Below are 27,993 nucleotides of genomic sequence, written 5' to 3' on the forward strand. Positions count from 1 at the left end.
GGGGCGAGGTGGGTGATGGCGCCACGTGGTGCGGGCAGGGGTGGCGTGGGCAGCCCCAGGAAGGCGCGGGGCACTGCTGGCGGGGTTTATCGCTTTAATCGCGGGGAAGGCAGGCGGTCTGGGGCGCAGGGAGCCGGCCTCGAGCGGCTCCGGCGGCGGAGGGGCAGGAGAGCGGAGGTGAGCGCGCCACGGCCGTGATGGCGAGGGATGCCAGCGGGGAGCGCGGGGAGCTGGGCGTCACGGTGAGCCCGGCCGTGGCGGCGCGCAGGGAGCCAGGAGCCCCGCGCCGTGGCAGCTCGCTTTGAGAAGGGCAGCACTGGGCGGTGGCGGGACGGGGGCTACGGGTGCCTGGGGCGGCAGTGGGGGCTCCTCCAGGTCGGGCTACGCAGCCGTCCGCGGTGGGAGGAGGGTGCTGAGGCGCGTCCCGGTGAGTGGCGGGACCCGCCGGCCTCCTCCCGCCGCGAAGAGCCAGGGGAGGCGTGGCGTGGCTAGTGCTTGGCTATGTCCCCCTTCTTGAGGATGATCTGCCGCTGCCAGGGCGCCAGCTTTGTCTCATCGTACCCAAGAGTCCTTAGCTTTTCCGACTGCTCCTTCTCCTTCTCCTCCTCCTCCCGCTTCAGCTTCTCCTGCTCTTTCCTGCTCGGCAGCGGAGGGCACGGGGCACCGCGGTCAGCAGAGCCACCGGAGCCGCCGCGCCCACCCGCCCGGGGAAGGGGCTCACAGCACTCACCGTTTCTGCTCCCTGCGAAGGCAAAGGGGAGAGTGGCGTTAGCGGAGCCGTGGGGGCAGCCGGCGGCACAGCCTCCCCCGGCCCGGGCTCACCTCTCCTCCTCCAGCTTCTTGCGCAGGATGTCCCTCCTCCAGGCCGGCATGCTGGCCAGGCGCGCCTCCTCCTCCTTCTCCTGCAACAGACACCCGCGTTACCGGCACTGCCCGCCCTTGTCGCCGGCACCCCGGGCAGCGGCATCGCCCCAGCACGTGGCACCTCGCCGACATCGCCCCTCGCCGCCCGCCTTCTGCCGGCGCGGGGAGGAGGAAGGAGCGCGCAGCGTGGCCAGCCCTTCGCAGCACACCACAGCTTTATTGCACTGACACGCGGGGGCCCACGCCGCCCCGGCACCGCAAACGCCACGCCAGAGGGGAGCGCAGCCCCGGCGCTGCGTCCCCTGCACAACACACAGCCACGGCAAGCGGCACACTGCAACCTCGGCCCGGGGCCGCGCCAGCCAACACCGAGCCCTCCGCTGAGCCGAGCCGTGGCACTGCCGGAGCCGCAGAGGTGGCTGAGCGAACCCGGCACCGCGTCCTGCTGCCCCCAGCACCTGCTCCCGGCCGGCACAGCCTGCACCACCCCGCCGGCACAGCCTGCAGCATCCCGCCCGGGCTCAGGTGTCGGACATCTCCGCTTCCTTCTCCTTCCAGAAGGAGAAGCTGCGGTCGATGAAGCGGCAGACGTCCTCCTCGCTGAACTCGCCCAGCTCCGGCACCGGCACTGGCACCGGTGCTGCCGCCCCCTCCCCTCCTGGGGCCATGGGGGGGGGCTCTGGTGGGCTCTCCGCCACCGCAGTGGGGCCGTCCCCGAAAAACTCCTGCACAAGATCCTCAAAGCCGTCGACCCAGCGGCGGTGACCGGCCTCGACCCGCTCCAGCGCGGCGCGGTGGAAGCGGCGGACGCGGTGCCAGCTGTGGCTGCCCAGGCGGTCAAACATCTCGTAGCAGAGGAGGTGGCGGAAGCGCCGCTCCTCGGGGCTGAGCGGCATCTCCAGCAGCTGGAAGTAGCCCAGCATGAAGAGGTCGAGCGGGAGGCTGTCGTGGGGCATGGGCGAGCCGCCGACGTGGGGCAGGAAGTGCTGGGGCCAGTACAGCACCGTGGCCCGGCTCAGCCGCCGGATCTGCCGCCCCGGCACCCGGCGGGCAATGCTCCTCCAGCGGGCCAGCAGCCGCCCTGCTGCTGGTCGCCGTCTCCCTGGCCGTGGCGGCCGCTCCTCCCTGGGCACCGTCCCCAGGGCCCGCTTCTTCCAGTGCTCCAGGAAGAGGAAGACCGCGCGCTCCTTGCGCCTCTCCGCGCGCTCCCGTGGGCCACTCGGCTCCGGCACCGCCGGCCGGCTCCGCCGCACTGCCCCGTCCCCGTACTCCTCCTCCAGGACGGGCCGGCGGGTGCTGCCAGGGGGCTGCACCCGTTTGCGCTTGGGGACTCTAGGGAGGGGTGCGGGGGCCCCCCCCGGCCCCTCGTAGTTGGCCTTGAGGCTGCGGACAGAGACGCCGCAGCCCAGGATCTCGTGCCGGGCATCGTGCTGGGCACCGGGGCCGCCCACCGCCCCCCTGGCCCCGGGGCCCTCCCGGCCCCCTGGGGTGGCCAGCGGCACAGCCGCACTCCTGGGCAGAGTGGGCGGCTGGCGGCCGCGGGCGGGTGGGTCCTCGCGGGCGAGGGCAAAGCGCCGGGGTGCCGGGGCAGCGGGCAGCGGCGGGAGCGGCGGCAGCTCATCCTCCAGCCACCCCAGCAGCGGCTGCACCGGCTGCGGCTTGTGCATCACCCGCAGGCTCCCCAGCTGCCTCTCCAGGTGCCGCATGTCCTCCTCCCACATCGGCTGCCCGGTGGGTCCCGGCGTGCCCCCGCGGGTGGGTGGCCTGCACCGGCACAGGGGCGGCGAGTGGCTCCTGGGCTGCGGCGGGAAAGAGGGCAAAGGGGCGCTTGAGGCCGCCACCGCCACCCGCGGCACCCCCGGGGCACGACGCCCCTGCGTGTGGGTGGGGGGTGGTCCCCTGGGGCAGCCGGGAGCCGGAGGCGATGCCACGCATGCCCTCTCGCTGGGTCCTGAGCTGCTGGGCTGTGCCCGCGCCATGCTCGCCGCCGCAGCACGCCGGACCCCCTTACCTTGCGCCGCTGCTCCTCTTCCTCCTGCATGCGGAGCTGCAGCTTGCGCACCATCACCTGCCGCTTCCACTCGGGGATGGGCCGGCCCTGCTCATCGTGGCTCGGCACCAGCGCCTCCGCCTCCCCTGCCGCCCCGGCACCTGCTGCCGGCACCGGCGAGCTCCCGTTCAGCACCGGCTCCGGTGAGCCCCCTGCCAGGCAGCGCGGCGGCCCGGCAGCCTCAGGGGTCGCCGGTGGGGTGGGCGTCCTGGTGGGCGACGGGGAGGACACCGGCGACTCTGCCTGTGGAGGAAGGAGGGAGGGCGGTGGGCACCCACCGTGCCGCACCACCAGCTCCCCTGCCCCGCCACCCCCACCTACGTTGGCCCCTGCCTGGCCGCTGCCGGAGAAGATGGTGGTGAAGCCTTTGCTCTGGGGCGTCGGCTTGAGGCTCTTCCCAGCCTTGATCTCGGCCAGCAGCTCCGAGTTGTCACCAGTGGGGGACATCATATTGAAGGACTTGGTGCCTGGGGGGATGTAGGGTGGGCAGTAAGGGCCCCGCCGCCGGCAGCCCCCCACCCCCCCGGCTCCCTCGCTGGCTTGCGGGGCATGGGGGTGGTGGGGGGCCGGCTGGCTGCCCCCCACACCCGGGAGCCCCTGGGACCTGCGTCAGAGCAGCATCCTGGCACCCAGCCCCCCAGGTCCATAGAACCAGCACCCTGGCACCCAGTCCCCTGGGTCCATGGGACCCTGCCAGACCAGCACCCCAGCACCCTGCTCACTGGATCCATGGGACCCTGCTGGACCAGCACCCTGGCACCCAGCCCTGAGTGCCCCCCACCCTGCAGCACCCTGCAGCAGCAGCAGTGACCTGCCCGCAGAGGGACAGCTCTGGGGCTGGTGGCAGCCCTGGCACTGCGGGATGGCCCCACACCACCTCACCGGGGGGGGCCCGGACCCCCTGCACTGCCCCACAGCCCCCAGCAGCGACGCACCGACAGCCCGAGCCAGCCCTATGCCCCACAGGGACGCCCATGCTGCTGCTCGTGCCACCCACCCCGCGAGCACCCACCGTCCGTGCCAGCCATGCGTGGGTCCCTAATGGCCCATGGTGCTGTGCCAGGGCAGAGCCCCCTCCCCGCCGCCCGCGGCTCGCCCCGCTTGCCCGCGCCGTGCAGGGGCCGAACGGCTGCGGGTGCTGAGGGCGCAGCAGGGCGCCCGCGCTGCCATCCAGCACCAGCTGAGACCCCCCAGCCCCAGGAGCCGGCTCTAATAAAGCGGGCGCCGAGCTGCGGCCAAGCCCGGTGGCTGCAATCAGCGGCGGGGGAGCGGCCGGTGCGCTCACGTGGCGGGGTCACGCCGGCCGGCTGAGCGCGAACAAAGGCCCCTCTGTGCGCGGGGCCAACGGCGGGGCCGCGGGGGGCTTGGGGCCCCGCCTGGCTGCCTCGGCAGCCCCGTGTGCCGGCGCTCGGAGCGCCCGTGTGGCACACCGGCCTGGTGACACGGCGGCGAGGGCTCAGGGGGCGGGAGGGTGCGGGCAGCCGCCAGCCCCAGCTGCCGTCGATGCCGCGAGGCTCTGGCGCGGGAATGGTGCTGGGTCAGGCCCCTCTGGCCGTGCCCCGCGCCGGGGCACCCCTGAGCGGGGAGGAGCACGGGGCCGCGGTACTTACTCTTCATCTGCCTGAGCGCCTTTCCTCCTAGGGGGAGAAGCAGAGAGGCGGCGCAGGGCGCGCGGCAGAGGAAGGATTTGGCCACCGCGAGACAAGAGAGAAGAGAAGCGGCCAGCAGTGAGAGCAGATGGGGGCGGGCGGGCGTGGGGGCCCCCGCGCCGACACCGAAGGAGAGAAGGACAGAGAGGCCGTCAGGAGCCGCGCGGCCGGAGCGCCGCGGGAGGAAACACGCCGGGGTGGCCGTGCAGCCAGCGGGACGGTGCTCGGGATCGCTCCCCGTGCCCGCCCGGTGCCCCGCCACTTACTTCCCGTGGAGGAGGAGGAGCGGCGGGGGCCGGCGGGGGTCTCAGCCAGCGGTGGTGGCGGTGGGGGCAGCGGGCAGGCAGCGTCGGGCAGCGGTGGGGGCGGCGGTGGGGGCGGCAGCTCGGCACCGGGCTTGCTCTCCCCGTTGCGCATGGTGTCGGCCGAGATGGGCGATGCCTGGAAGAGCAGGGGCAGGTGTCGCCCGGTGCCGCTAAGCCACGGGCCGGCTCATGGCGCGGGGCCGGGGGCTCACCTCCTCACTGTGCGCCATTCGCTGGGGGCCGGGCTGCTCGGCCGTGCCGTGTCCCAGCTGCTTGTAGTAGTCCCCGGTGCTCGGCTGCTTGCCAAAATTCCTCGACCTCCTGGTAGAGTCGGCCCTGCGCAGGCCCTCAGGGCTGCTCTCGCGCGACGTCAGCTGCAACGGGGAGCACGGCTCAGTGCTGCTGGGCCCGGCTGTGGCCAGCGGTGGCCGTGGGGCAGGTGCCAGGCTGGGGGGATAGCAGGCGTGCGTCCCTGGGGTCTGCGCCGCACGAGGCTGCGCTGGGGGCCGTGTGCTGGGCTGCAGCCTGCGCAGTTGGTGCCTGGCGCTGTGACCCCCCACACCCTGTGCCCAGGAGCCTCCCCTGGGATAACCCCCTGGGAGCAGGAGCACCGAGCCCCGGCTCCGAGGATTACCGGGAGCTTATCCCCCGCGGGGCCGGGGCCGGTTCCAAACCCCGCTCTGAACGGGACTCTTGGGCAGCGCAGCCTCGGCTCACCCTGGCACATACCGCAGCGGCTTTGCGGGTTGCGCTGCAGGGGGCCGCGCCTGCTCCCCGGGCTTGGGGTGCCGCGGCGCCACGGCCCCGCTCCCCGTGCTGGGGGCCCTGTTGTTTGCATTTCCCTGTGCGCCACCTCCGCCCGTGGCATTTGCATGGCCAGCCCGGGCGCTCCCCGCCACCGCCAGCCCCAGGGAAGTCAACAAGCGCCAGCTCGGCGCTTCCTGCTCCAGCTGCCGCGGGCACTGGGCCAAGCCTGGCTCCTGCGCCGGTGGCCCCAGCCCCGGGCCGGTGCGAGGGTCTGCGCCTCTCAGCCCCGCTCTGGCACCGCGCTGGCACGTGCCCACACCTCCCCAGGGCAGCTCGGCTCTGGAGCCCCAGGCAGGGCCGCTCGTTACCCTGGTAAGTGCTAACGAGCCCGGGCTGTGCACAAGGAACACACCGGGGCCCCGAGTCCCGCACGGACCTGGCACACGCGGCTCCGCCGAGACCCCATCCCATGTGCCCTGTCCCCCAGGGCGCTGGGCTCTGCCAGTCCCGGCCATGGCCACGCAAAGTGGGGTGGCAAGAGACATGGCAGGGGTCCGGGGTGACCCTGAGCCCACCCCATCCCTGTGCCCCCCCCGGCCCGCCCCGGGGGGCTGCACCCCTCTTACCTGTGCACGCCCGGCTGAGCCCTCTCAGCTCCTGGCAGCGCCGGCTGTGCCACCCGACACCCGCGGCGCGGGCGACACCGGAGCCGGCCGCTCGGGTTACAGCCTGCGTGGCCGCCCACGCCCCGCTCGGCGCTCAGCGTGGTGCCGGTGGCATCGCCAGGGCCACGTGGGCACGGCTGCGAGGGCCGGCTGCACCGTGGCCTGCGTCTGGAGCGTCGCCTGCCCCAGCTTGCTGCACCCTCCCTGCCGGCCGCAGCCTGGCCCCACGCTGCAGGTGCGTGGCCTCAAGTCTGGGCTGTCCCCTCCTGGTGCCACCAAGAACTGACGGCTCCCCACGGGGGGGCCGGTGCCTGTTGGCGTGTCCCCCCTCCCCAGGGCGGCGCGTGCCCTGAGCCGCGTGGCCGGGAGCAGCAGCCGGTGGGCCGTGGGGCGCGGGGCCGTACCTCTCGGCGCAGCGCCTGGCTCTCCACGTGCCGCAGGTTGTTCTTGGCCCGCACGTAGATGTCGGCGGTGTGGGGGGCGGCGGGGGGCGCGGGCGCGGGGTAGCCGGGGGGCGGTGGGGGCAGCTGAGCGGCGGGGGGTGGGGGTGGCGGTGGGGGGAAGGTGGGGGGCGGCGGTGGGGGGGGACCCTCGCCTGCCGACCCCCGGCGCCGTGGCCGCGTCTCGGGGTCCAGCATGTCCATGTACGCCTGCATGTCCGCCAGCGCCGGCTCGGGCACCCCTGCGCAGGGCAGGAGGTCAGGGGGCGGCTGGCCCTGCACCCCTCCTCCGCCCCGTGTCCCCCCGGCCCCGCACTCACGGGCAGCGGGGGGCCCCGGGGGGCCGCCCCTCTTCTCCCCGGTGCTGGACTGGCTGGAGTGGCAGGAGTCGTAGTTGGAGAGGGTGCTGGCAGGGGAGCCCACCTCGAAGCGTGCCTGGGGCACCGACGCCGTGGTGTTGGGCGATGACATGCCCGAGTCGGGCTGCCGGCACTCCCCGTCCGCCGAGGGGTCCCGTGACAGCACACGGTGCTCCACGCTCTGCCGGCACAGCCGCGCAGTCAGGCAGTGGGGCGGCAGCGGCAGGGCCCCGCGTGCTCCTGGCACGCTCCCTGCACGCTCCACCGCCGCCACCACCGTACCATGTTCTCCACAGTGCGCAGGTACTGGGCGCAGTGGCCGTGGCCGTTGTACTCGGCGAGGTCGGCCGCCGTGTAGCCATCCTGGTCGCGGATGCTGAGGTCGGCGCCGTTCACCACCAGGATCTGGCAGCACTGGAGAGAAGCAGGAGAGTGTGGCAGAGCTGGAGGGCGGCTCTCACCCTCCCCACCACCCCGGCACCCCACCGGCACCCACCTCCAGCTCGCCGTTCTCAGCGGCGTCGTGCAGCGGCGTGCCGCCCCAGCCGTCGGCGGTGATCTCCCCGCCGTGCAGCAGCAGCCAGCTCAGCACCTTGGCGTGGCCGTGGCTGGCGGCGAAGTGCATGGCTGTGGCCCCCTCGGCGTCCCTCTCTGACAGGCTCACCGTTGTGAAGCTCATCTGTGCGGGGGGGCAGGCTGAGTGCCGGCGCTGTGCACCCCACACCATGCCACCACGCCGTGCCACCACGCCGCGCCCAGCCAGCGCTTACCAGCCAGACAATGATGGTGTTGTGGCCCATCTGGGCGGCAGCGTGCAGCGGGGTCATGCCGTCGTGGGCGCGCACGTGGGGGTCAGCCCCGCAGTCCTGCACCAGGTACTGGGTGACCTCCAGGTGCCCCTCCTGGCAGGCGAGGTACAGCGGGGTGGCCCCTGTCTTGGTCTGGGCACTCAGCGTGCTGCAAGCGGGGCACAGCGTCCATCACCCGCAGCCCCCGCCGCCGGCCCAGGGGACAGGTGGGCTGCAGGGAGGTGTGTGGGCACAGGGGATGTGCAGGGGACATGTGGGGACACACAAGGGACAAGCAGGGGACACGCACGGGACACACGGGGACACGCAGGGCAGTGCCAGGACCAGGCAGCGTGGGCAGTGTGGGCTGGGAGCTGCCCACCCCACAGCTCCCCGGTGGGTCCCCACGCTGCGGCGGGAGGTCACTAAGTTAATCAGCTGCTCGCGCTAAGCTCCTTCCTCCGGCTGTTTTTGGACGCTGCAGTTTAGCAGGATTTTTAAATAAGCGGCTTAGGCAGCACCGGCCGCGGGGGAGCCAGCAGGGAAAGGCCGACCTGCACCGCGGCGCTGCCCGGCCCTGCTGCCCCCCTGCCAGCCCCACTGCCGGGCATGGGGTCCCCCCACTGCTCCCAGCAGCCTCGGCATCTCTGTGCCCCTCATCCTGAATTCCACATCCTGAATCCCACTTCCCACTTCCCGCATCCCAAAGCCCACACCCCCACATCCCCGCCATGCAGGAAGCTGTTTTATTAAGGGCTCCATAAAAAAACCCTGTTGAATATTTAAAAAAGGAAGAGCAATAAATACTCTGCTCTGTTATCGCAACGATCGTGGGCCCTTAATAATTGATCCCTGTAACCGTGAGACGGGCCGTGGCCCGCGCTGCCTTCCCGCCACGCCGTGTCGAGGGTGCTGCCCCGCGGTGCCGCGGTGCCGGGCCGGCACACCGCTGGACCGGGGCGGTGGCAGGCTGGGCCAGGGCACGGGGGGATGGCGGGGGCACGGGCATGCGTTCAGCCCCTGATTTGCCATGTCCCACTAATTGGGAAGGGGTTAAGCCACTTGGGCGAGCGCCGGTAAACTGCTTTGCCAGATGGCTGAGACCCCACGCCGGGACACCGGCTGCCAGGGACCCTACAGGGCCAGCGTGAAGGTGGGCTGGGAGCGCCAGCACCCCGCGGCGGCACCCGGGGATTGGATTTCGTGGCTGTAACGGAGCCCCCGGGCAGGCGTGGGGCTGGGAGCGGGGCCAGCCCTAAATAATTCAGAGGGAAGGCGGCGACAGCAGCGGAGCAACCCCAGCAGGAAGCGTGAAAGCCAACGCGGGAGGGCTGCCGCCAGCGCTGCACCAGGGCCGACGCCGCGGGCACCGAGCAGGAGCGGGGCCGGGCCGCGGGGGGCTGATCCCCACGGGCACCCTGGGCCGAGCAGGGGCAAGGGGGGAAGGAGCCAGGGCTGGGGCTGGGGAGGCTGCGTCCGGCGAGTGCCTGGGGGTGCGGGGACCCTGCAGCGGGCTCTGCAGCCCTGCCTGGCGGGAAGGCTGGGGGGGTCGGGGGTCGTGGCACCCGGGGACGGGGGGGGTGCTGAGCCCCGGTTCACCTCCCGCTGCCTCGGGACGCCCCTGGGTGCAGGGGAGCTGCTGCCCCCTCACAGCCACAGCCCTGGGGCCCGCTGGGTGCGGTGCGGGGGCACAGCATCCCCCCAGGCTCCACCATGGGAGCCGTGGGTTATTTTCACCGGCTGCCGCAGGAAACGGGATCCGGGGCCGCCTCATCGCGGTGAGGCCTGGCACCGTGTGCCCGCTGGGCTGCCGCGTGCCCCAGGGCACCGGCCAGGCCCCAGGTACCGCTGGGGGAGGCGAAGCGGGGCTGCTGCCGTGGCGGTGCCGGCCGAGCGGGGCTGCCGCAGCAGCGCTGCCCCGGGAGGGAGGAAAGGTCACCTCGGCGCGGCCTCTGCTCGAGGCCTGAGCCATTTACATAACGGCGGGCGGACAAAGGCGGCTCTGTTATCGCCCCGCGCCAGGAGCCAGCGAGCCGACCCCACGGCCGGCAGCAATATTTCTGCCAGCGCTCGCCGCTCCCCTCCTCACCCTTTCTCTCGGGCCGTAAAGGCGGCGCAGCTGCCCGGCCTGATAACGCGGCCGCGTTGCCCTTGGAGCTGGGGGACGCGGTGGCTGCAGCAGCCGCCCCAGCGCTGGCACCTTGCCCGCCAGGGCCCGTCTCACCGGCCGCGGGGGCCGTTACCTGGGGCAGTGTCCCAAGAGGAGTCGCAGGGAAGGGAAATCCCCTTTGGCCGCGGCATAGTGGACCGGCAGCGCTCCCGTGTTGGTGGCCGCCGTGGGGTCGCTGCCCCCGAAGCGGAGGAGCCAGTCGATCACCTCGTGGTGACCGAAGCGGGCTGCCAGGTGTAGGATGGTGGCACCGGAGTTGTCTGTGTCCTGCGGGAGGAACCGCGGCGGCTGTTGGCACCGGGGACCCGAGTCCCTCTGGCGAGTGAGCGTGTGCGGGGTTGGGGTGCCGGCCCGGGGGGGGCCCGTCTGCACCGAGCAGGGCCGGAAGGAGGGGACTGCACAAGCAGGGCCTGACCCCGCACCCCGCCAGCGCTGCGCAGAGCCCCCCCCGTCCTGCCGCCGGCCCGGCCACCCCCCACGCTCGCCGGGGCGCGGGCAGAGCTGGTCCCTGGCCCGGGGGCCGCCGGAGCGCGCTGGCCCCGTCCTTCCCGCTTAATCCCCCTCTCCCGGCCCCTCCGCCGCCGCCTCCTCCTCCTCCTCCGGCCCGTCACATGTCGTTCGCTCTCGCCCGGCCCCGGGACAAGCTGCTTACCGCCCCGGTCCTGCCGTTGTGTAACCCCGGGAGGGGCCGGTGGCCCCGGAGGGTCTGTGCCCCCCTCCCCACCTCGGGGCCGAGCCCCGCCGGGATGCCGGGGTCCCCCCTAGCTGCCCCCCTGCTCTGACCGGGACCCCCCTCCCCGGGCTCACCGGCGGGACCGGGGAAAGCCGCCCCCGGTTACCCGCGCTCACGGGGGGGGGGGGGGGGGGATTGTCCCGCCGCTCCCCCCTTCGCCCCCCACGCTCCCCCCCTCCCCGCTCGCACCTGCACGCCGCAGCCCCCCTGCGTGAGCAGCCACTGGAGACAGGCGAGGTTGCCGGTGGCGGCGGCGTCGTGGGCCGGTGTGGCCCCGTTGCGCGCCCGCGCGTCCCCGCGGAGCGCGGCCTCGGCCGCCAGGTACCGGAGGCAGCCGAGGCGGCCGGCGCGGGCGGCGTGGTGGGCGGGGGAGGCGCCCAGGGCGTCCCGCAGCCCCGGCCGCAGCAGCCCGGCCGCCCGCAGCCCCCGCAGAGCCTCCACGTCTCCCTGTCGCGCCGCCAGCAGCGCCCGCTCCAGCGCCATCCCGGTCCCGGTCCCGGTCCCGGTCCCGCCGGTCCCGGCCCCGGCGGCGGCCCCGGCCGCCTCTTGGCACTGCGCGGCGCTCCCGCCCCGCCGCCCCCCGGTCCCGCCGGCTCCTCCTCCTCCTCCCCCGGGGCCGCCCCTCCGACCGCCCCGCCCGACGGCTGCCCGCTGCCCGCTCCCCCCTCTCCCTGCCAGGGCAGCCGGGCTTTGCCGCGATGCGGCCGGGACCGGGGAACCCCAAAACCGGCCCGTGACCGGCTGCCGGCGCTGCCGTCCGCGGCCCTGGGGGGCTGCCCGCCCCCTCCCCATCCCGGGCGTCCCTTTCCCCCGCCCGCCAACGCGAGAGGAGATGGCTCCTCCGGCAGCTCCGACGGGCGCCTGCCGGTGCCGGCAGCGCGGGCAGGAGCGGGGGGACGCTGGGGGTGCTGCCGTGCCTGACTCCCGTCGCGGGGGGCCGGGACGGGCAGGGGAGGGGGGGCAGCACCGCGGGGACCGACGGCGGGAGCCGTGGCAGCGCGGGCAGGCAGGGACACCCCCGCCGCCAGCACCGCGGACAGCGGCGACGCCGCGGCCTCAGCACCGCGGACAGCGCGCGGCCGCCCTGCCCGCCCCGCCCCGCCCCGCCGGCGGCCCGTGAAGGCGGTGCCGGTACCGGTACCGGAGCACCACGCGCCCCCCGCCCCCCCCCGCCCCCGCGCCTCCCTCCTGCCTCCCGCCGGGCTGCGCAAGGTGACAGCTCCGGCGCTTCCCCCCCGCCCCCCCGGAACTCCCGGGCCGCTTTTCCCGCCCGGAGGGACCCGCCACCACCGGGGAAGGAGCGGGGCTCCGCCGCAACCCCCGCCCGGACTTCTGCCTGCTCCGGTGGGGCGCCGGCCCGCGGCCTCCACGAGCCCCCGGGACAGGCAGCCGGGCCAGCGGAGGTGGGGGGAGCCCGGCCCGGGGGGGCACACACGGCGCCCCGGGCGGCACCGGAGCTCCGCCCCCCGCCCCGGAGCCCCGCCCCCGGCCCCGCCCCGCCCCGCGCCCCCTGGCGGCGCCCCCCGCAGAGCGGCGGCCCCGCCCCCTGGGGCGGTTCGGGGGCGTGTCCAGGCGTCGCCCGCCAATGGCGCACCGCGAGGGGGGGCGTGTCCCCGGGCGGGGCGGGGCGTGCCGAGGCGTGGCGCTGCCGCAGCGCCGGTGCGGGCGGGGCGCCGGGGCCGCCATGTCGGAGCGGGGGGCCGCAGGCCCGGGGCCGGCCGCCATCCAGGTCTCCAGGTACGGCCCCGCCGCGCCGCCCGCTGCCGGGAGCCCGGGGGAGGCGGGGGCGGGTGCGCGGGCGGGCGCCGGAGCCGGCCGGTAACCGGGATGTTACCGGGCGTGCTGCCTGCACCGCTGCCTGCGCTCCCCGGCAGCGCTGCTGCACCGGTCACGCTGCCTGCAGCAGCGACGCTGCCTGCGCCGGTGATGCTGCCTGCGCCGGGCACGGCGGAGCAGCGCCCTTGCTGCGGGGGGAGCGGGCAGGGCGTGCCCCGGCTCTCCTGCCCTTGCCCGCTGCCGCTCCCTGGCATGGCCGCCTCGAAGCGCGGCTCCTCTCCGGGCCAGCCCGCAGCTTCGCCCCACGGCCACCGCGCCTCGCCTTCCCTCCTCCGGTCAATTATTTGCCGGTCCGGCAAAAGCTGCTGGTGCCGGGAAGCCGGGCCGAGCAGTGGCCGGTGCCCGGCTCGGTCCCCGTTTGCCGCAGCGGGGTGGCACGACGTGGCCCCGGCCCAGCACCGGCCGCCCCGGCAGGGAGCGATGCCTCCTTCCGCACCTGGCGGTAGTTCGGGGCGGTTTCCGCTGCCGCTCGCAGGAAGCCACATGCAGGCAGCGGCGGTGACGTTGCCGGCATCAGCGTGGCGAGATGGCCCGGCAGCTCATCCGGTGGGGCGATGGCGGTGCCGCTGGGCGGCTGCTCCGGGCTGCGGGCACGGCGGGGGGGGTGCGAGCTCCCGTGTCTCTTTCCCGGCAGGATCATGCGCCCGGACGATGCCAACATCGCGGGGAACGTCCACGGAGGAACCATCCTGAAGATGATCGAGGAGGCGGGAGCCATCATCAGCACCCGCCACTGCAACTCCCAGGCCGGGGTGAGTAGGCGCCGGGGCGCCTGCTGGGCTCTGGCTCGGTGACTCTCCGACCCCCTCGCCGCGCCTCAGGGGTCTGCTGGGCGTCCCCGGGACTGCCGGGCATCCCTGGGGGCCTCCCCAGTCGTCCCCCTGACAAAGGAAGGAAGCACAGCCACCGGCTGATAAGGCAGAGGTCGAAGTGCCAGGGCCATGTGCAGTGTGGGCCGGCCCCGGGGAGCCGCTGGCTGCGGTCCCGCGTGTCGTGGCTACGGCCACTACCCTCACTGTCCCATTGTCCCCAGGAGCCCTGCGTGGCCGCGCTGGCGCGGGTGGAGCGGACGGACTTCCTCTCCCCGGTGTGCATCGGCGAGGTGGCCAATGTCAGCGCCGAGATCACCTACACCTCCCGGCACTCGGTGGAGGTCCAGGTCAACGTCATGTCTGAAAACATTTTAACAGGTGCGTGGCTCTGTACCAAAACTCCAGGAATTGTGGTAAACCGAGAGCTCGCGGCGGTGACCCCATCCCCTGCCTGCCGTGGCCGGCAGCATCGGGCAGAGGGAAGGTCTTGCCCTTTTATTGGGAGTGCTGGGGGCAGCGGGGAGGGGCGTGCCAGGTGGGCTCCCTGCGGATCACGGCTCCATTGATCATTTTTAGTGAAGAACAGAAAAATCCACCTTTAGCTCCTCCTGCTTAATTTGCTGCCCGTGGCTGCCTTTGGCCTGAAAAAGGCCCTTTTCCTGTTGTTGCTGTGGCAACCGGCTCCGCTTGCCGGGACGCCTTCCCAAAAGTGCATTGTCACATCCGCTCCGAGCCAGCGCCTGGCAGGAGCCGGCAGGGCAAGGGGCTGCCACCGGGCCCGTGTGCGGCCAGTCTCGGAGCGCGGCAGCGCCGGTGGCAGGCGAAGCGCTGCTGGCGTCGGCACGGTCACCCCCTGCCGCCTCCCCTCCAGGGGCGAAGAAGGTGACGAACAAGGCGACGCTGTGGTACGTGCCGCTGTCCCTGAAGAACGTCAACAAGGTCCTTGAGGTTCCCCCCATCCAGGTAGGACGGCTCGCTTTGCTCCACGGAAAGCAGAGCTCACCCTTTCCAGGGGAACGGCGCTCACCTGGCCCCTCTGCACCCCCGGCTGTGCCAACCCCATTCTTACCGGTCTTTCCTTCCAGTATGCGAGAAAGGAGCAGGAGGATGAGGGGAAGAAGCGTTACGAGGAGCAAAAGCTGGATCGGCTGGAAACTAAGCAGAGAAATGGCGACGTGATCTTCCCCGTCATCAACCCAGGTAACGCGGGCGGTGCGTGGCCTGTGGACATGTCCTGGGGGTGCTGGGAGGCTGAACTGGTCCCCGAGGCAACTCCAGCCACCCCGGGCACCCATGGCTGCGAGCGTGCGCTCTGAAACGCTGCGTCGGGGATGGGGATGGGATTTTGGAGCCGTGGTGCATGAGAGGAGGGGGAGCTGGGCGGGCGCTTGTGATCCCCCCCGGGGCTGGCGGGTGGGATGCCCTCTTCCAAAACGCGGCTCCGGCCACCACCCCTTGCACCCCTCATGTGCTCCGGGGCAGCAGGAGCTCAGCGCAGGGTAAATGCAAGCGTTGGCCAAGGGCTTTGCACACTCTGCAGCTGCAGCCCCTCTCTGGAAGTCATCGGCTGGAGTTTGCAGGGGAGGAGCTGGGGGTCACGCTCTCCCTGGGGGATCCCTGGGGATCCCTCTCCTACCAAAAGTGCTGCCCCAGCTTCTGGAAACACAGTGGCAGTGCTGACGGCGAGCCGAAGGGGCGAGCGGCCGTTGGCCTCCAGGACTGGCTGGGGTCCTCGGGCAAAGGCAGAGAGATGACGCGTGGGAATCGTCGGGGGGTGATGTGGGATGAAAGTTGCTCAACTGCTTTTTTCCCCTCTGTTCTCCATGCTCACAGACAGGCAGACGAAAGGTAAGGCTCCGCGGGCGCCGCCGTGTGGGTGCCCTCCCCGTCGGTCGGGGGCTCAGCTGGTTTTTCCTGCACTAAGTGCCTTTAGCATCTCTTGTCAGATGGGAAACCCCAACCACCCCCGAGAGCAGGTTTCCTTTGCTGGCAGTCAGAGGGTGCGACTTCTGTCGCCTGGATTTAGTGGCGAGTCAGATGTCGCCGGCGTGTGCCAGGGCTGGGGGCCTGGGGGCCGAGGTCTTCACGCCCAGGGCAGAGCGTGGCTCTGGAGACGCCACTAAGCAGCAGGTTTGGGGAGATTCGGCTGTGGCTGGTGGCCCGAGGAGGGAAAGCATACAGCCACATGTCCATCCAGTTCACTCCTGTTTGCTTTCGGGCTCTTTGAAACCTTTAAAAGAATAAATGAGCTGAGCTGGAATTAAATTGATGGGTGGGCGTTCGAGGGAGGTGGCAGCCCGTCAGGTGAACAGTCTCTGTCCTCAGGACTTCTTGGGGCCGATTTAAACGCTGGTTTGGACATACTTCAGCTTTGCACAAGCCAGCCCCACGTTTTGTCCCTTCAGACGGGGCGTGCGGAGGTGTATGGGTGCTGGCTGAGCAGCTCTGACCTCCGCTTCGCTCCCTTTCCCCAACCAGAGCCGCACACCGTTGGCTACAGCCAGTCCAGCCTGATCCACCTGGTGGGACCGTCGGACTGCACACTGCTGGGCTTCGTGCACGGAGGTGGGTGAGCGCTGCCCCCATCAGCGGCTGCGCGGCTTTTCCCCCAGAGCAGAAGCGCGGTTGGAGAGCGACTCGCGCTCTCGGTGTTTTCAGGAGGTGGGCTCTGCTGCTGGAGGCGCACAGGCCCGTCTCCACTGTAAGGTTCTCAGTTGCTTCAGCTGAGACAAAAGCTTTGTCTTTTTCTGTGCTTAAAAAAGGCCCCGAGAACTGACATACTCGAACTGTAAATCCTACAATTTTGTAATAATCTCATAAACTGCAAATCTCGGATTATAAACACCCTAGGCTGCAGTTTGCTCTTTCCTCTTGGCTGGTAGGGCAGGCAGGGCAGGGCAGGCAGGGCAGGGCAGGGCAGAGGCATGTGGTGTGAGCCCGGGGAGAGGCGTGTTCGCCAAGGGCTGGCACAACACTGGATGCCATTTTCATCTGATTGCGTCCTTAAAAAAGACAAAACAACGTGGCTCAGAGCTCTTTCCAAGCAGGAGGTTTGTGGGACTGATCTTGCCCTTCAAGGCTGTTTGGCTCTTAAGAAATTCAGGACAGTCAGAGCTGGCCTAAATCTTAAGCCCAGGTTTGTAAGGATGTGGCCCTGGTGGTACCTGTGACAGGAGTCTTGGTGCTGGTACCGGGGGTTTCCTGCGGCTGGGATCCAGTCTCTGGTCCAACTCCTTGGTGTAGCTTTGGTCCTGCAAAGGCTTTACCGATCCATGTGTGGCTTTTCCCCAAATCCCACCGGCTGCCCTCAGACGGGACCCTCTGCCTCCCCCCTCTCCAGGTGTCACCATGAAGCTCATGGACGAGGTCGCTGGGATTGTGGCCGCCCGCCACTGCAAGACCAACATCGTCACCGCCTCGGTGGACGCCATCAACTTCCACGAGAAGATCAAAAAAGGTACCGGGGGTGGTGGTGGGCACTTCACTCTCCCGTGGTGCCACATCCTGGCTCCCTTGGGTCAGCTCAGGACACGCTGGCAGAGAAATTTATTCCCCGTTAGACTTGTCCTGTGCTGAGAAGCTCTGCTTAAGACATGGCTTAAACATAAAACATGTGGGACCCCTTGCTCCCTTCCTCTGAGCAGAAGCGGGGGACTCCTGCTTAGCTGTCCCCTCTCCGCTTCGCAGGCAGCGTCATCACCATTTCGGGGCGCATGACCTTCACGAGCAATAAATCCATGGAAATCGAAGTCTTTGTGGATGCTGACCCATTCGTGGACGAGCCTCGGGAGCGGTACCGTGCCGTCAGCGCCTTCTTCACCTACGTCTCCCTGAGCAAGGAGGGGAAGCCCTTGCCCGTCCCGCAGCTGCTGGTAAGAGCTCTCTCCTCACCGGGCTGCGAGGCGGCTGGGCCAGCCCCTCTCCTGCTCCTCCCGGGCCAGACCCCAGCCGCCTTTTTTGTCCAACAAATCCTCTTCCCTTCAATTATCCAGCACAAAAATATGAGCATGAATGAGCCCTTCCAGAGGAGGCTTCGGGGATGTTTCTTCTGAAAATTGCTGATGTGGGGATTGGGTGGGTTTTCCTTTCTCGAGGTTGAGGACAGGCTCTGCAGCTCCCCCCCCGCCCACGCTGGAGACATACAGGAGGGGACCCTGAGTGGTGATGGAGGCCCCCCCGTCCCCGCGGTGTCCCTGCTCCAACCCTCCTGCCTATTTTTAGCTCTCCTGATCCTGGCAGGGCTTTGCTGATGCGGCGCTGCTGACCAGGGGCTGTTTCTTGGTTAATATTTTATCCCACGCAGGCCTCCTCCTGCTCCGTGCAGGCGTGCATTAGCTGTCAAAACACGCATTTGGCAGAACGCTGGTTTTCCTTCACGTTTCCCATAAGGGGATGCGCGTTTCTGTCCTGTGTGCGCTGCCGCGAGGCTGCTAACGCCGGTGGCTTCGCTTCCTTTCTGTTGCTGTCAGACGGAGACGGAGGATGAGAAGCGGCGCTTCGAGGAAGGGAAGGGCAGGTACCTCCAGACGAAAGCCAAGCGGCAGGCGCAGATGCAGCAGGCTGCCCGGCAGTGACCCCGTCCCGCGCCGCCTTCGCCCGCCAAACGTCCAGGTCCCCGTTCGTGTCGTGTCCGGCCCGCGCCGGGCCTCGCGCCTTCGCCCGCCCCAGCCTGCCGCCGGAGCTGCCGCGGCGGTGCAGTTGCTTCGCTGCTGATCGGTTTAGCGCCGTAGACCTTGTGCTTTAGGTGGCTTAAGCACCCCGAAAGCCCCCGGGGACCCTCCCGGGCGCTCGCCATTTGCTTCTGGAGCCCCGTTTTCAGAGTTTTAATCCCGTAAGCGAAGCTCCCGCCCGGGCCGGAGCGGGGCAGAGGCGCGTGGCGGCATGAGGGATGCGCGAGGCCATGAGTTTTTGTGATGCTGTGTTAAAACTTGCCGGTTATGTCCTAAAACTGCACACCAAAGCTTACGTACGATGCTCGCGACGAGGAACGCGCCCCGGCGTCGTACTGAATGTCTCGGACCGTTTCGTTGACATCTCTAGGTAGTTTCTCTGTGCACATCTAAGTTATTTAAGGAATCCTGTGGCATAAATAAAGTCTGTTGTTGTTGACTGACATAAAACGGGTGTCACTTTCTTTTTAATTTCTGTCCAGCAGCAGTAACTCCAGTTTAGGAGCTTTATTCCAAACCTTGCGCTGCTTCCCCGCTCCCGCCTTTCCCCCCGCATCCTCCCAGCGGGCCCCCGCCCTCGGTTTTAAGGCGGAATGTCTCTTTTTATCCGGTTTGCGATAGTAAACGACAGCCCCCGGCCGCGCCGGCGCCGGGCGAGGCTGCGCCCCCGCCCCGCTTCCCCGAGGGCGCCCCCTGCGCCTGCGCGGCGCCGCTGCGCGCCTCTGCGCCTGCGCGGGGCGGGCTCTCGCGAGAGCGGCGCGGCCGTTTCCCGGGCGACGCGGGCGGGGCGGAGCCGCCATGATGGCGGCGGCGGCGGCGGCGGGTCCGCGGCGACTGGGCCGGGAGGCCCGCGCCAGCCTGGCCGCTTTCCTGCTGGGCGCCTCGGTGGCGGCGCTGCCGCTGGCGCTGGGCTCCTCCCCCGCCACACTGGCCGCCCCCGGCCTGCGCGGCCGCCTGGCGCTCGCCCTGCACGTGGCGGGCGTCAACGCGGCGCTGCTGCTGCTTTACCCGCGGCCGCTCTACAAGGTGCGGGGGGGCACCGGGCCCGGGGCAGCGGAGGGGAGAAGGACCCGCGGGGGGGGACCGGGCCCGGGGCAGCGGAGGGCGGAAGGACCCGCGGGGGGACCGGGCCCGGGGGGCGGCGGTCGGGAGGGGCCGCGCGCGGGGGAAGGTGGCGGGGGGCGGCAGCAGCGCCCCCTCCCTCCCTCCCTCCCGCCTCTGCCCGCAGATCGCCGTCCGCGCCTGCTTCCTGGGCTTCGCCTTCGGCTGCGGGCTGCTGCTCAGCGCCGGCCGCTCCGCCTGGCGCCACTTCGGCTGGTAAGGGAGGGGCCGGGGGGCGGGGGGCGGCGGGGGGCACGGCCCTGCCAAGCGTTCCCTCCCCGCAGGTACATGTGCTCCCTCTCCCTCTTCCACTACTCCGAGTACCTGGTGACGGCCATCAACAACCCGCGCAGCCTCTCGCTGGACTCCTTCCTGCTCAACCACAGCTTCGAGTACAACCTGGCCGCCCTCTCCTCCTGGGTGGAGTTCACGCTGGAGAAGCTCCTCTTCCCAGGTCGGCCTCGCTGCCGCCCCCCTCCCGCCCGCGTCCCCCGGCTCTGCCCGGCTGGTCGCCAAGGGCTGGTGACCCCGCTGTGAGCCGTTCTTGTCCTCCCGCAGAGCTGAAGCAGATCACCTGGCTCAGCACGGTGGGGCTGCTCATGGTGGTCTTTGGGGACTGCCTGAGGAAAGCCGCCATGCTCACCGCTGGCTCCAACTTCAACCACATCGTTCAGAATGAGAAATCGGATACTCACACCCTGGTGACGAGCGGGGTGTACGGGTGGTTCCGGCACCCATCTTACGTGGGATGGTTTTACTGGAGTATCGGAACACAGGTACCGTTCGCAACGCACTCGGATACTTTCGTCTATAACCTGGGGCTCTCTCCTTAGCGCTGCCCACCGTAACGGAATGCAGACTGTCGGCGGTCAGCGGCAGGGGTGGCCCGGGCGTGGATTTTGACACCTCCTGCCTCCCACCTGCATGTGGGGGGACGGGAAACCCGAGTGCTCTGCCCTGCGTGATCTTCAGGGAGACCCCATAGCCTTAATTTTCTGTGTGGAATAAGCAGGGGCAGTGGGGCTGGGGGTTGAGCCAGACGGCCCTCAGTGGCTCGGGGTGCGCTCCGCTGCTAGCCTGGAGCTGGTGTCCAGAGTTCCCTTGTGCCCTACGGCCGAAACACCTTCCACAAGCGCTCGGACTCAACCTCGCTCCTGCCAGATACCCGTCCCGTGTGGGATGGGACAGAAAACTCCCTCTAAGAGCACCCAGGGTCCCGGCCAGGTGTGGTTGAGCTGTAACTCAGCGCTGCCTTAGTCTTCCTCTTCTCGTGGTTGGCAGGTGGTTGGCATTTGGTTTTATTTCTCTGGAGACTCGCATGAGGAGCAGCGTGGCCACACACGGGCTCTTAGCCGGGGTGGCAGGAGCTGGCAGCTGCCCACGGGCCATGGGTTTAGACCTCGAACTTAATGAAGGGTGATGAGGATGTGGGGCGGGGGGGCAGGCTGGGTTTCCCTGGGAGGTGAGGGGACGCTGACCGCCGCTGTCTGTCCACAGGTGTTGCTCTGCAACCCCATCTGCATGGTGGGCTACGCCCTGGTGTCCTGGCGCTTCTTCAGGGAGCGGGTCGAGGAGGAGGAGATCACGCTCATTCACTTCTTCGGAGAAGAGTACCTGGAGTACAAAAGGAAGGTGCCATCGGGTCTCCCTTTTATTAAAGGAGTCAAAGTGGAACTGTAACACGGGCGAAAATCGGACTGGCTGAGCGAACGCCCGGCTCCAGGTGCCGCAGGGCGAGGGACGATGTGCGGTGCCGGGAGGAGCCTGTTGGTATTTCCCGGCTGCCCAGGGGGAGCTGGGCGAAGGGCTGCGGAGCTGGGCAGCCCGCCGGGTCACTAGCAGATCAGAAGCTCGTTCGTCCTCCTCGAGATAAGTTCTCTGTTTGCACATTCAGGGATCTTCCAGATAACTTAGCCTGTAGCGACCCTAAAGAGAATTGACCCCTCCTGCCCGCAGCAGCTGAATTGTACTGAAACGCCTCCGGACCGATTCTTCCGGAGAACGGCTCTGCCCTCCCGCCCCCGTGCAGGAAAGGCGCCGGTCAGCAGATTGTTCCTATGGCATAATTAGATTTTAAAGCTTTTTTGACCTTGCAAGCCAGGCAGCGCGGCTTTAATCTCTTTAGGCCCGATCCTGCCAGCTGGCGCTGGGGCGGGTGGCAGGAGCAGGCCTGCAGCTCCCCGCTCTTGGGGTGCAGGGGCAGCCCCTCTCCCCGGCATTAGCGGGGAGGATTCTTCGCTGGCCTCGTGCCGCTGGGTTGCGGGCGCCTCCGAAACGCAGCAGGAGAGCGAGTCCGCTCCCTCCTCCCTCGGCTGCTGCCACGAGTTCGGGAGTCACCGTTCTGGCCTTCCCGAGCCTCCCCCCGCCGCCTCCGTTGCCTCTTCCCGCTTCCAAACGGCGCTGCTTCCCGTCCCGCCGAGATCCCGGGGTTTGGGGCTGGGGAAGAACCGCGGCTGCCGGGCTTGCTGAGGGCTTCAGCGCTCGCGATCCTCGCCGGCTTTCTGGGGCGAGAGCTGGGACGTCAGCACAGCTAGGACGTGCTTCTAGGGAAACTCCCCAAACGGGAAGGTTTGGCTAGCTAACGCTATTTTAAACGTTACCATTTTAGAAATGGTTCCTACTCGAGCTTTGTGGTATAACTTATTCTGTCGTTATATACCAAAGAGGTTCACTGTTTTCTTGAGTTTTACATTATTCTTCCTAGCTGGAATGGAAACGGTTTGCTTGTCAGTTCACGCTTTGGGCTTGCGGTGTCGCTCGGGGAAGGTGCTGTGGTGTGGCTCAGGAAAGGGGGCACTGATGGAAATTGCTTTGATTTTTTTTTTTTTTTTTTTTATAAAAACACAAGAAAAACCATTGCCGACTTCTGTCTGGTGGTTATTTGGAGACCTCTTGAGGTGCCGGTGACATCATTGGAAGGGGAATCCTTGCTTTTACAATTCCCAGGGGGTTTTCAGAACGCTCCAGCGTTGTGCTGCAGCGCGACCGCGACTCGCAGTGACTCGAGGGGCCGCAGGGACGGGGCAAACTCTCCGTCACCTCGCTCGACCAGCGCAGAGTCCTCCCTCCGCCGGGTTTCCTTTGTATTGCAGGGTGTGTTCTGCTCGGGGCATCGGCTCAGCGCCTTCGCCGGTGACGTGTCCTTCACCGAGCGTGGCTTGAGCTTGGGAGAAAAGAGCAAACATGAAAATCCACCTGCCGGGCAGAGCTGGTTTCTCTGTGCAGCCGCTCGTAGGCCCCAGCTCAGGCCTTTCCGTGCCTCCGTCGTTGCAGCCAACGTGCCTCGGGCGAGTTGATTTTTAACTCAGGTTTTTGTAGGCGTTAACATTTCTGCTGCGAACTTGCACAAACGTACTTTGAAACGAACAAACAAAGTGATTGTCGCTGGGTTTGACGTCAGCTGACGATGGAAATGAAACTTTATTCTCAAGTTGTTCTTCACAGTAAACACCCCTCGATGCTGATGTGTGAGAGCGCGCTCGCTCTGAGCCTGGTCCGGCTGCGCCGCGCAGGTCGGGATGTGCTGGCACCGAGCGAAAGGGATAAACTGCACCTCGAGCAAAACCTTCAGAGCCCTCTTGGTGCTTTTGAGACCAACAGTCTCTCTCTTAATTTTCCCAAATCCTGTGACTGGCAGCTCGCTGAGGAGACTGGAGCTCACCAGGCCTGGGGAAGGCGGCTGCATCTTTAGCGAAAAGCCGGAGGCAGCGCCGAGCCCTGCCCGCCGGCACCGCAGCGGTCGGTAAGTTTTTAAATCCAGATCACAGGGAGCAGAGCGGCTCTTTCCAGCGCCCTGCCTGCGTTTTTGCTCCGCTGCCTGTTGGCAGTTTGCAGGAGGCTCCAAGACCCTGTGGTGATCTCCTGGCTCGACCCTACATTAGGTTTTTTTAATTTTTTTGTTTTGTTTTTCCCCATGTTTACAAACTGGTTTTAAGGCACCCCGAGCTGGCAGGCCCGTTCTGTCCAGAGAACCAAGCAGACACGCACGCTTGTGCCCTTTTATTTCACTTCTAACACACCAGAGGCAGAATACAATTATTTTTCCAGACGAACGAGGCCGCCCCAAGGCAGGGTTTTGATGCGCTGCAGATGCCGAGCGGCTCTATGGTGCCAGCTCCTGCCGGGCAGCACTCTCGGCCCCGCTTGGCTGGCCCCTGCAGCACTCTTTGCTTTTTGAGGGGGGGTCTCTGGGGGTGCAGCTCTCCCCAGGGCTGGCCGGAGCCCCCTCCCTGCTGCCCGGCGAGGTGTCCCTGGGGAGGGGAAGACGCCTTGGCAGGGTCAGCAGCCGGGGAAGGGTGTGAGGGGAATTTGGCACCCAGGCACTCGCCGTCGCCTACCTCGGTGCCGCTTCGCTGTCGTTGCAGATCTTGAGCAGCATCTGTGCCTGTTCCTCCTTGGGCTCCCGGGGCTCCTGCAGCCTGTGGCGGGACAGGTGTGAGCCACGGCTGCGTGTGTCCCCCCTCCCTGACTCTAAAACTGCCCCCTCCGCGTCCCTCACCTGGGCTCCAGCCGCTCCTTCACCTTGGCGATGGAGCGGACGTAGGGCGCGATCTGCTTGGTGATGGTGGTCAGGCAGCTGTTCTCCTGCCGCAGCTGCAGCAGGTCGTGGAGCTGGGCTGGGGGTGAGAGGAGCGGGCTGTGGCCACAGCTGCCGCCCTCCAGAGCGGGCACGGGGGGTTTGGGGGTCCCCAGTACCTTCGTAGATCTCCTGCTCGTTTGCGACCCGCTGGTACGTCTCCTCCCAGATCTGGAAGGGTGAGAGGCAGCCGGGCAGCACGCTGCGGCACGGCACAGAGAGACCCCGCTCCGCTGGGCCCTACCTCCTCGAAGACGCTGCGCATCATCTCCACAGCGGAGTAGTGAGCCGCGATCTGCACGTCCATCTGCAGGGACTTCTGCAGGATCTCGCTCATGATCTCTGTCTTGATGAGCGAGTGGTGCTTGGTGAGGTCGCGGTGCAGCTCCTGCACCTGGTCCTTCAGGCCCTGGATCTCCAGCTGCAGCGTCTGCGGGGCCAGCAGCACCGTCCTGTAAGCAGCACCGGCCCGGCCCAGCCCGGCCCACCGCCCCACGCTCCCTACCCGGTAGGTGCTCTCGTAGTTGCGGCAGTGCTCGGCGAAGGGGGTCTCGCGCCCCTCGGCCAGCAGCACCTTGGTGCTGATGTACCGGTGCATCGTCGGCTTCCGCACCAGGGGGCCGGTGGACGTTTTATCGCCAGCGGGGGGGCAGCTGGGCACCATGAGGGTCTTGGAGCATTGGCCGACGGGGAGCCTGCGCGGAGAGGGTGACAGCGGCACGCTGCAGGCGGGCGGCGGCGGGGGCGAGGTGCTGGGGACGTGCCAGCCTCACGCGTCCCTTCCCTCGCCCGAGTGCATTGGAGGCGCCTTACGCCGCCCCAGAAACCAGTACGCTGCCCCAGAAACCAGTTTTCCGTGGGCTGCTCTCCCAGGGAATCGGCAGGGAGAAGGCAGGAGCCGAGCTCGGCACGCTCCGGTTTCAGGATGCGGCTCGCTCCCTTGCTGCCGGTATCTGCTGGGCTGCCCCTGCATCTCCCCCCATCCCGCAGCCTCCCCGCGCTGCCCTGCCCGCCACCGTCCGTCCTACCGTGCAGTGCCCACACCCGCAGCCCCCGGGAGCTCAGCCGCCCCGCGGCGCTGAGCCCGGCCGGGGGCAAGGAGCGGTCCCCATGGGGTGGCAGCGCTTGTTTGTCCTCTCCAGCCAGCAGTGCCTGGCAGGGCCGGTGCTGCCGTGACATCAACGGGCCTAAATATATCCCAGGCGAGGAACAGCCGGGAACTTCCCTGAAATTCTGATAAAAATAGTGGCGGGCAAAGAGGCTGCGGCGCCGCGGGCGTGCGGGCGAGCAGGATGCGGCCCTGGGGGCCGGGCTGTGGAGGGGGGTGCAGCTCACCCGGGCACCCCGCTGCCAGCCCCGCTTCCCAGAAATGTCACTTGAAGCCCCCGCGCCTGTCGCTTGTCAGCGCGGCTGTGCTCCGCGCCGTCCCCGCGCCGCCACAAAGGTGACGGGCTCAAGGGCAGCGGTGGGGGGACACGCCCCGGCCCCCAGCCTAGTGCCTCACATGTTCGTGCCGGCGATGCCAGGACCGATGCCGCCGGCACTGCCCACCACGGAGCGGCGGGGGCTGAGCATCAGCAGCGGCTCCAGGCAGCGGGCAAACTCTGCCCGGTACTCGCTGTTGATCTGGGGGGTGAGACGGGGGCGAGCGCGGCTGGGGCCGGGGCAGAGCCGGCAGCCGGGGCTGCCTGCGGGGCGCTGCGGGCAGGGGCTCGGCCCGGCACGGGCGGCACGGCTCTACCTTGCTGGTCTGGGCTGGCCGCAGGCGGTGCGGCAGCTTGACGATCCTCTGCAGCCTCTCCATCAGTTGCTGAAAGGCAGCGGCAAGGTGCGGTGAGGGGTGACCTGCACCCTGCAGGGAGCCCGGCACCACAGTGGGCTGCTCCGGCCACCCCACGGCACCGCGGTGGGACGCTCCGGCCTCCCCGCCGTGCTGGCACGACTCACGTAGCCCAGGTCCAGGAACTCGGCTTTGTTGGCGGAGCTCAGGAAGGCCGAGCAGGTCACCAGGTGGACCTGTGTGTGTGGGGGTGTCACCGCCGGCGCCCCTCGGGGCCGTGGCAGCCCGGCCCCTGCCCAGGGTCCTACCTGCAGGGTGGGCAGCAGGGAGGCGAGGTGGGCGAGCTGCTCCTTGAACGCCTTCTCCTTCTCCTCATGCTGGCTGCAGCAGAGCGGGGCATGGCACAGCCTTTGTGGGGCACTGGGGAGCCGTCCCGCCCCAGGGCACCCCAAAATGCCCCGGGAGGGGAGGAGACCCCTCAGCCCGCAGCCCCTCACCTCTGCACAGCTTTCAGGAGCGTCTTCTTCCTGTCGGAGAGCTGCTCCTGCAAAGAGCGCGGCCACCCCGTGTCCCATGGCCACCCCGGTCCCCTCCCACTGCCCCGGCTTGGCTGTGCCCCCACGTCAGGCACCCGCGGGCACAGGCCACGACGTGCGGGCAGTTGCCCCACACCTGCATGCGGCCGAAGAGGGAGTTGATGGCCGCCTCCTCCTCGCTGGCACTGTTTCGCACCTCCTCGATCATGGCTTTGAGGAGGACGATGGCCTCGCGCGTGGAGGTCTGCAGCTCCTTCACGGCCTGCCCGAGGGCGGCGGGGCAGCTGCGGTGCTGCGGGCAGCACCACACCCCCGTGTCTCCCCCTCCCCGCCTCCCCCAGACCCGCCGACCCTGCCCACCATCACCGCCTGGTCCAGGCGCTGGCAGCCCTGCATGTACGCCGTCTCGATGTCGATGCAGTGCGCCCGGCTCTCCCTGCGGGCACGGGCGTCAGGGCACCGGCCGGGATGGGGCGTGGGGTGGGTGCGGGGCCGGGGCTGCTCACCCCTGCATGTCCCTGAAGCAGTTGATGCAGAGCATGGACTTCTTCTCGGTGGAGAACATGATGTAGGGCTCCTCGTGCAGGGCTGCAAGGGAGGGGGGCGTTGGGCAGCCTGGCGTGGCGCGGCGTGGCACGGTGCGGCGCAGCGCAGCACTCACGGCACTTCTTGTGGATGTCTTTGGTGCGCTTGGAGAGGGAGACGATCTCGTGGCGGGCGAACATCTTGGCGCGGTGGGTCTCCTCGCGGCACGGGGCGCAGAGGGGCTGCCCGCAGGTGTTGCAGAAGTACATGGTGTCCAGCTCCTGTGCGGGGAGGGGGGTGGCTGGTGGCAGGCACAGCCCTGGTGGTGGTGGGGGGTGTCCCCCAGCCATCCCCCCTGCCCGCCCCGCTGTCCTCACCCCCTTGGCGCAGCGCCAGTCGCAGTTGGCGCACTGCGCGTCCTCCTCGCTGTCGGCCGAGCTGTCCACCAAGAACTGCAGGAGCCGATCCACGGGGGGCAGCCCCGTGCCCCCCCTCACCACTGAGGGGTGCCTGTGGGGACAGGGATAAGGATGGGGACACCCACGCAGGGCAGCTTTGGGGACACTGGGAGCGGTGCCGCACCAGGCTGCGCGGCCCCCGGTCCTGGTGTCCTCCCCCGGGCAGGGTCCGTCCCTCACCCGCAGAGCGGGCAGCGCAGGCGGCCGTCGCTGGCGCGGCCCCGCAGGCAGCTGGCGCAGAAGTTGTGGTAGCAGTCGAGCAGGCAGGGGTGCTGATAGGGCTCGTGGCAGAGCAGGCAGACCAGCGGGTGACAGTTGGCCTTCTCCAGCTCCGAGCAGCTCCCCAGCAGGGAGAAAATGCCGCCAGCCATCTGCGGGGCAGAGAGAAGACCCCCCCCGCGCCCCGCTTCACCCCCTGCGCCCAGGGAGGGCCCCGTGTGGCACCGTGGCAGCCGCCGCAAGGCCCAATCCTGCCCCTCCGGGGCCCGTGAGCTGCCGCCTATTTTTAGGGTATGAGCCGCGCGGCACGAGGCTGCCCCAGAGGCGCCCCTTCCCCCTGGCACTGTGGGCAGGGGGGTTGGCCCCCGCAGCGGGGTGTCCCCCAGGGTGGGCGTCCCATGAGCAGGAGCATCCCCTGGGATGGGGTGTCCCTGACAAAGGAGCGTCCCCCAGGATGGAGTGGGGGGATCCTCAGGACTGGGTGCCCCCCAGGAGGGAGCATCCCCTGCCTGGGGATGTCCCCTGCCGTGGCAGCGAAGGCAGCCAGCTGCCCCGCACGCTGGGGAGCCCCCGTCCCCGGGGGGCACCGTGGCCGGGCGAAGGCTTTACCTCTCCCCGTCTGAGCCGGGGCACCAGCCGTACCGCTGCTCCCCGGGCGCCGCCTGGAATGAGAGCGATGCCGAGGCCTGGCTGCCCCCGTGACGTGGGGC

At 69.1% G+C, this 27,993-nt stretch overlaps 4 protein-coding genes across 10 annotated transcripts; 2 read left to right on the forward strand and 2 right to left on the reverse strand.

The window, feature by feature from the left end:
* Positions 1-77: 77 nt before the first annotated feature.
* On the reverse strand, positions 78-11,301 carry ESPN (espin). 5 transcript variants are annotated; one of them, XM_074848086.1, is made up of 15 exons: positions 10,960-11,284; positions 10,111-10,304; positions 7,850-8,036; positions 7,576-7,758; positions 7,362-7,493; positions 7,041-7,260; positions 6,685-6,962; positions 5,081-5,242; positions 4,830-5,004; positions 4,525-4,551; positions 3,236-3,381; positions 2,876-3,157; positions 823-902; positions 731-742; positions 78-636 (listed from the first exon to the last, which is right to left on the reverse strand). In XM_074848086.1, the coding sequence occupies exons 1-15, from the start codon at positions 11,251-11,253 to the stop codon at positions 489-491; spliced, it is 2,520 nt and encodes an 839-aa protein (XP_074704187.1). In that variant the 5' UTR covers positions 11,254-11,284; the 3' UTR covers positions 78-488. The 5 variants fall into 5 exon arrangements, with proteins under 5 accessions (XP_074704187.1, XP_074704188.1, XP_074704184.1 ...); XM_074848087.1 differs by lacking the exon at positions 4,525-4,551; XM_074848083.1 differs by lacking the exons at positions 78-636; positions 731-742; positions 823-902 and adding an exon at positions 1,062-2,663 and having other exon boundaries at positions 10,960-11,298.
* A 1,106-nt stretch (positions 11,302-12,407) lies between these two features.
* Positions 12,408-18,538, forward strand: ACOT7 (acyl-CoA thioesterase 7). 2 transcript variants are annotated; one of them, XM_074848237.1, is made up of 10 exons: positions 12,408-12,507; positions 13,241-13,358; positions 13,640-13,796; positions 14,290-14,381; positions 14,504-14,618; positions 15,252-15,266; positions 15,897-15,983; positions 16,759-16,875; positions 17,106-17,290; positions 17,888-18,538. In XM_074848237.1, exons 1-10 carry the CDS (start codon positions 12,455-12,457, stop codon positions 17,990-17,992), a joined length of 1,044 nt encoding a protein of 347 aa, XP_074704338.1. In that variant the 5' UTR covers positions 12,408-12,454; the 3' UTR covers positions 17,993-18,538. The 2 variants fall into 2 exon arrangements, with proteins under 2 accessions (XP_074704338.1, XP_074704339.1); XM_074848238.1 differs by lacking the exon at positions 15,252-15,266.
* A 348-nt stretch (positions 18,539-18,886) lies between these two features.
* On the forward strand, positions 18,887-22,045 carry ICMT (isoprenylcysteine carboxyl methyltransferase). The gene is made up of 5 exons (XM_074848140.1): positions 18,887-19,114; positions 19,317-19,405; positions 19,474-19,643; positions 19,748-19,965; positions 20,687-22,045. The coding sequence occupies exons 1-5, from the start codon at positions 18,887-18,889 to the stop codon at positions 20,867-20,869; spliced, it is 888 nt and encodes a 295-aa protein (XP_074704241.1). The 3' UTR covers positions 20,870-22,045.
* Positions 22,046-23,173: 1,128 nt separating this feature from the next.
* On the reverse strand, positions 23,174-27,992 carry RNF207 (ring finger protein 207). 2 transcript variants are annotated; one of them, XM_074848139.1, is made up of 18 exons: positions 27,893-27,992; positions 27,245-27,435; positions 26,984-27,116; positions 26,743-26,887; positions 26,588-26,669; positions 26,442-26,517; positions 26,218-26,343; positions 26,043-26,089; positions 25,854-25,926; positions 25,713-25,781; positions 25,507-25,575; positions 25,270-25,391; positions 24,271-24,460; positions 24,010-24,195; positions 23,885-23,936; positions 23,688-23,805; positions 23,527-23,607; positions 23,174-23,439 (listed from the first exon to the last, which is right to left on the reverse strand). In XM_074848139.1, exons 2-18 carry the CDS (start codon positions 27,433-27,435, stop codon positions 23,292-23,294), a joined length of 1,908 nt encoding a protein of 635 aa, XP_074704240.1. In that variant the 5' UTR covers positions 27,893-27,992; the 3' UTR covers positions 23,174-23,291. The 2 variants fall into 2 exon arrangements, with proteins under 2 accessions (XP_074704240.1, XP_074704239.1); XM_074848138.1 differs by having other exon boundaries at positions 23,174-23,457.
* Between the last annotated feature and the right edge of the window lies 1 nt (position 27,993).

Source organism: Strix aluco, chromosome 22, assembly GCF_031877795.1.
Source record: "Strix aluco isolate bStrAlu1 chromosome 22, bStrAlu1.hap1, whole genome shotgun sequence".
In the NCBI taxonomy this organism is placed as follows: Eukaryota; Metazoa; Chordata; class Aves; order Strigiformes; family Strigidae; genus Strix; species Strix aluco.

What these genes read in the sequence shown, in the direction of transcription:
- ESPN (XM_074848083.1), bottom strand. Translation starts at nt 11,253, where the DNA reads ATGGCGCTGGAGCGGGCGCTGCTGGCGGCGCGACAGGGAGACGTGGAG. An exon ending in CTGAGAACGGCGAGCTGGAG is followed by an intron (nt 7,494 to 7,575) that starts GTGGGTGCCGGT and finishes GCTTCTCTCCAG; the next exon opens with TGCTGCCAGATCCTGGTGGT. An exon ending in GCGGCCAGGCAGGGGCCAAC is followed by an intron (nt 3,158 to 3,235) that starts GTAGGTGGGGGT and finishes CTTCCTCCACAG; the next exon opens with GCAGAGTCGCCGGTGTCCTC.
- ACOT7 (XM_074848237.1), top strand. Translation starts at nt 12,455, where the DNA reads ATGTCGGAGCGGGGGGCCGCAGGCCCGGGGCCGGCCGCCATCCAGGTC. An exon ending in GCCGCCATCCAGGTCTCCAG is followed by an intron (nt 12,508 to 13,240) that starts GTACGGCCCCGC and finishes CTTTCCCGGCAG; the next exon opens with GATCATGCGCCCGGACGATG. An exon ending in CCACGAGAAGATCAAAAAAG is followed by an intron (nt 16,876 to 17,105) that starts GTACCGGGGGTG and finishes TCCGCTTCGCAG; the next exon opens with GCAGCGTCATCACCATTTCG.
- ICMT (XM_074848140.1), top strand. Translation starts at nt 18,887, where the DNA reads ATGATGGCGGCGGCGGCGGCGGCGGGTCCGCGGCGACTGGGCCGGGAG. An exon ending in GCCTGGCGCCACTTCGGCTG is followed by an intron (nt 19,406 to 19,473) that starts GTAAGGGAGGGG and finishes CCCTCCCCGCAG; the next exon opens with GTACATGTGCTCCCTCTCCC. An exon ending in ACTGGAGTATCGGAACACAG is followed by an intron (nt 19,966 to 20,686) that starts GTACCGTTCGCA and finishes GTCTGTCCACAG; the next exon opens with GTGTTGCTCTGCAACCCCAT.
- RNF207 (XM_074848138.1), bottom strand. Translation starts at nt 27,435, where the DNA reads ATGGCTGGCGGCATTTTCTCCCTGCTGGGGAGCTGCTCGGAGCTGGAG. An exon ending in CCCTCTTCGGCCGCATGCAG is followed by an intron (nt 26,090 to 26,217) that starts GTGTGGGGCAAC and finishes CGCTCTTTGCAG; the next exon opens with GAGCAGCTCTCCGACAGGAA. An exon ending in GACAGCGAAGCGGCACCGAG is followed by an intron (nt 23,458 to 23,526) that starts GTAGGCGACGGC and finishes GACCCTGCCAAG; the next exon opens with GCGTCTTCCCCTCCCCAGGG.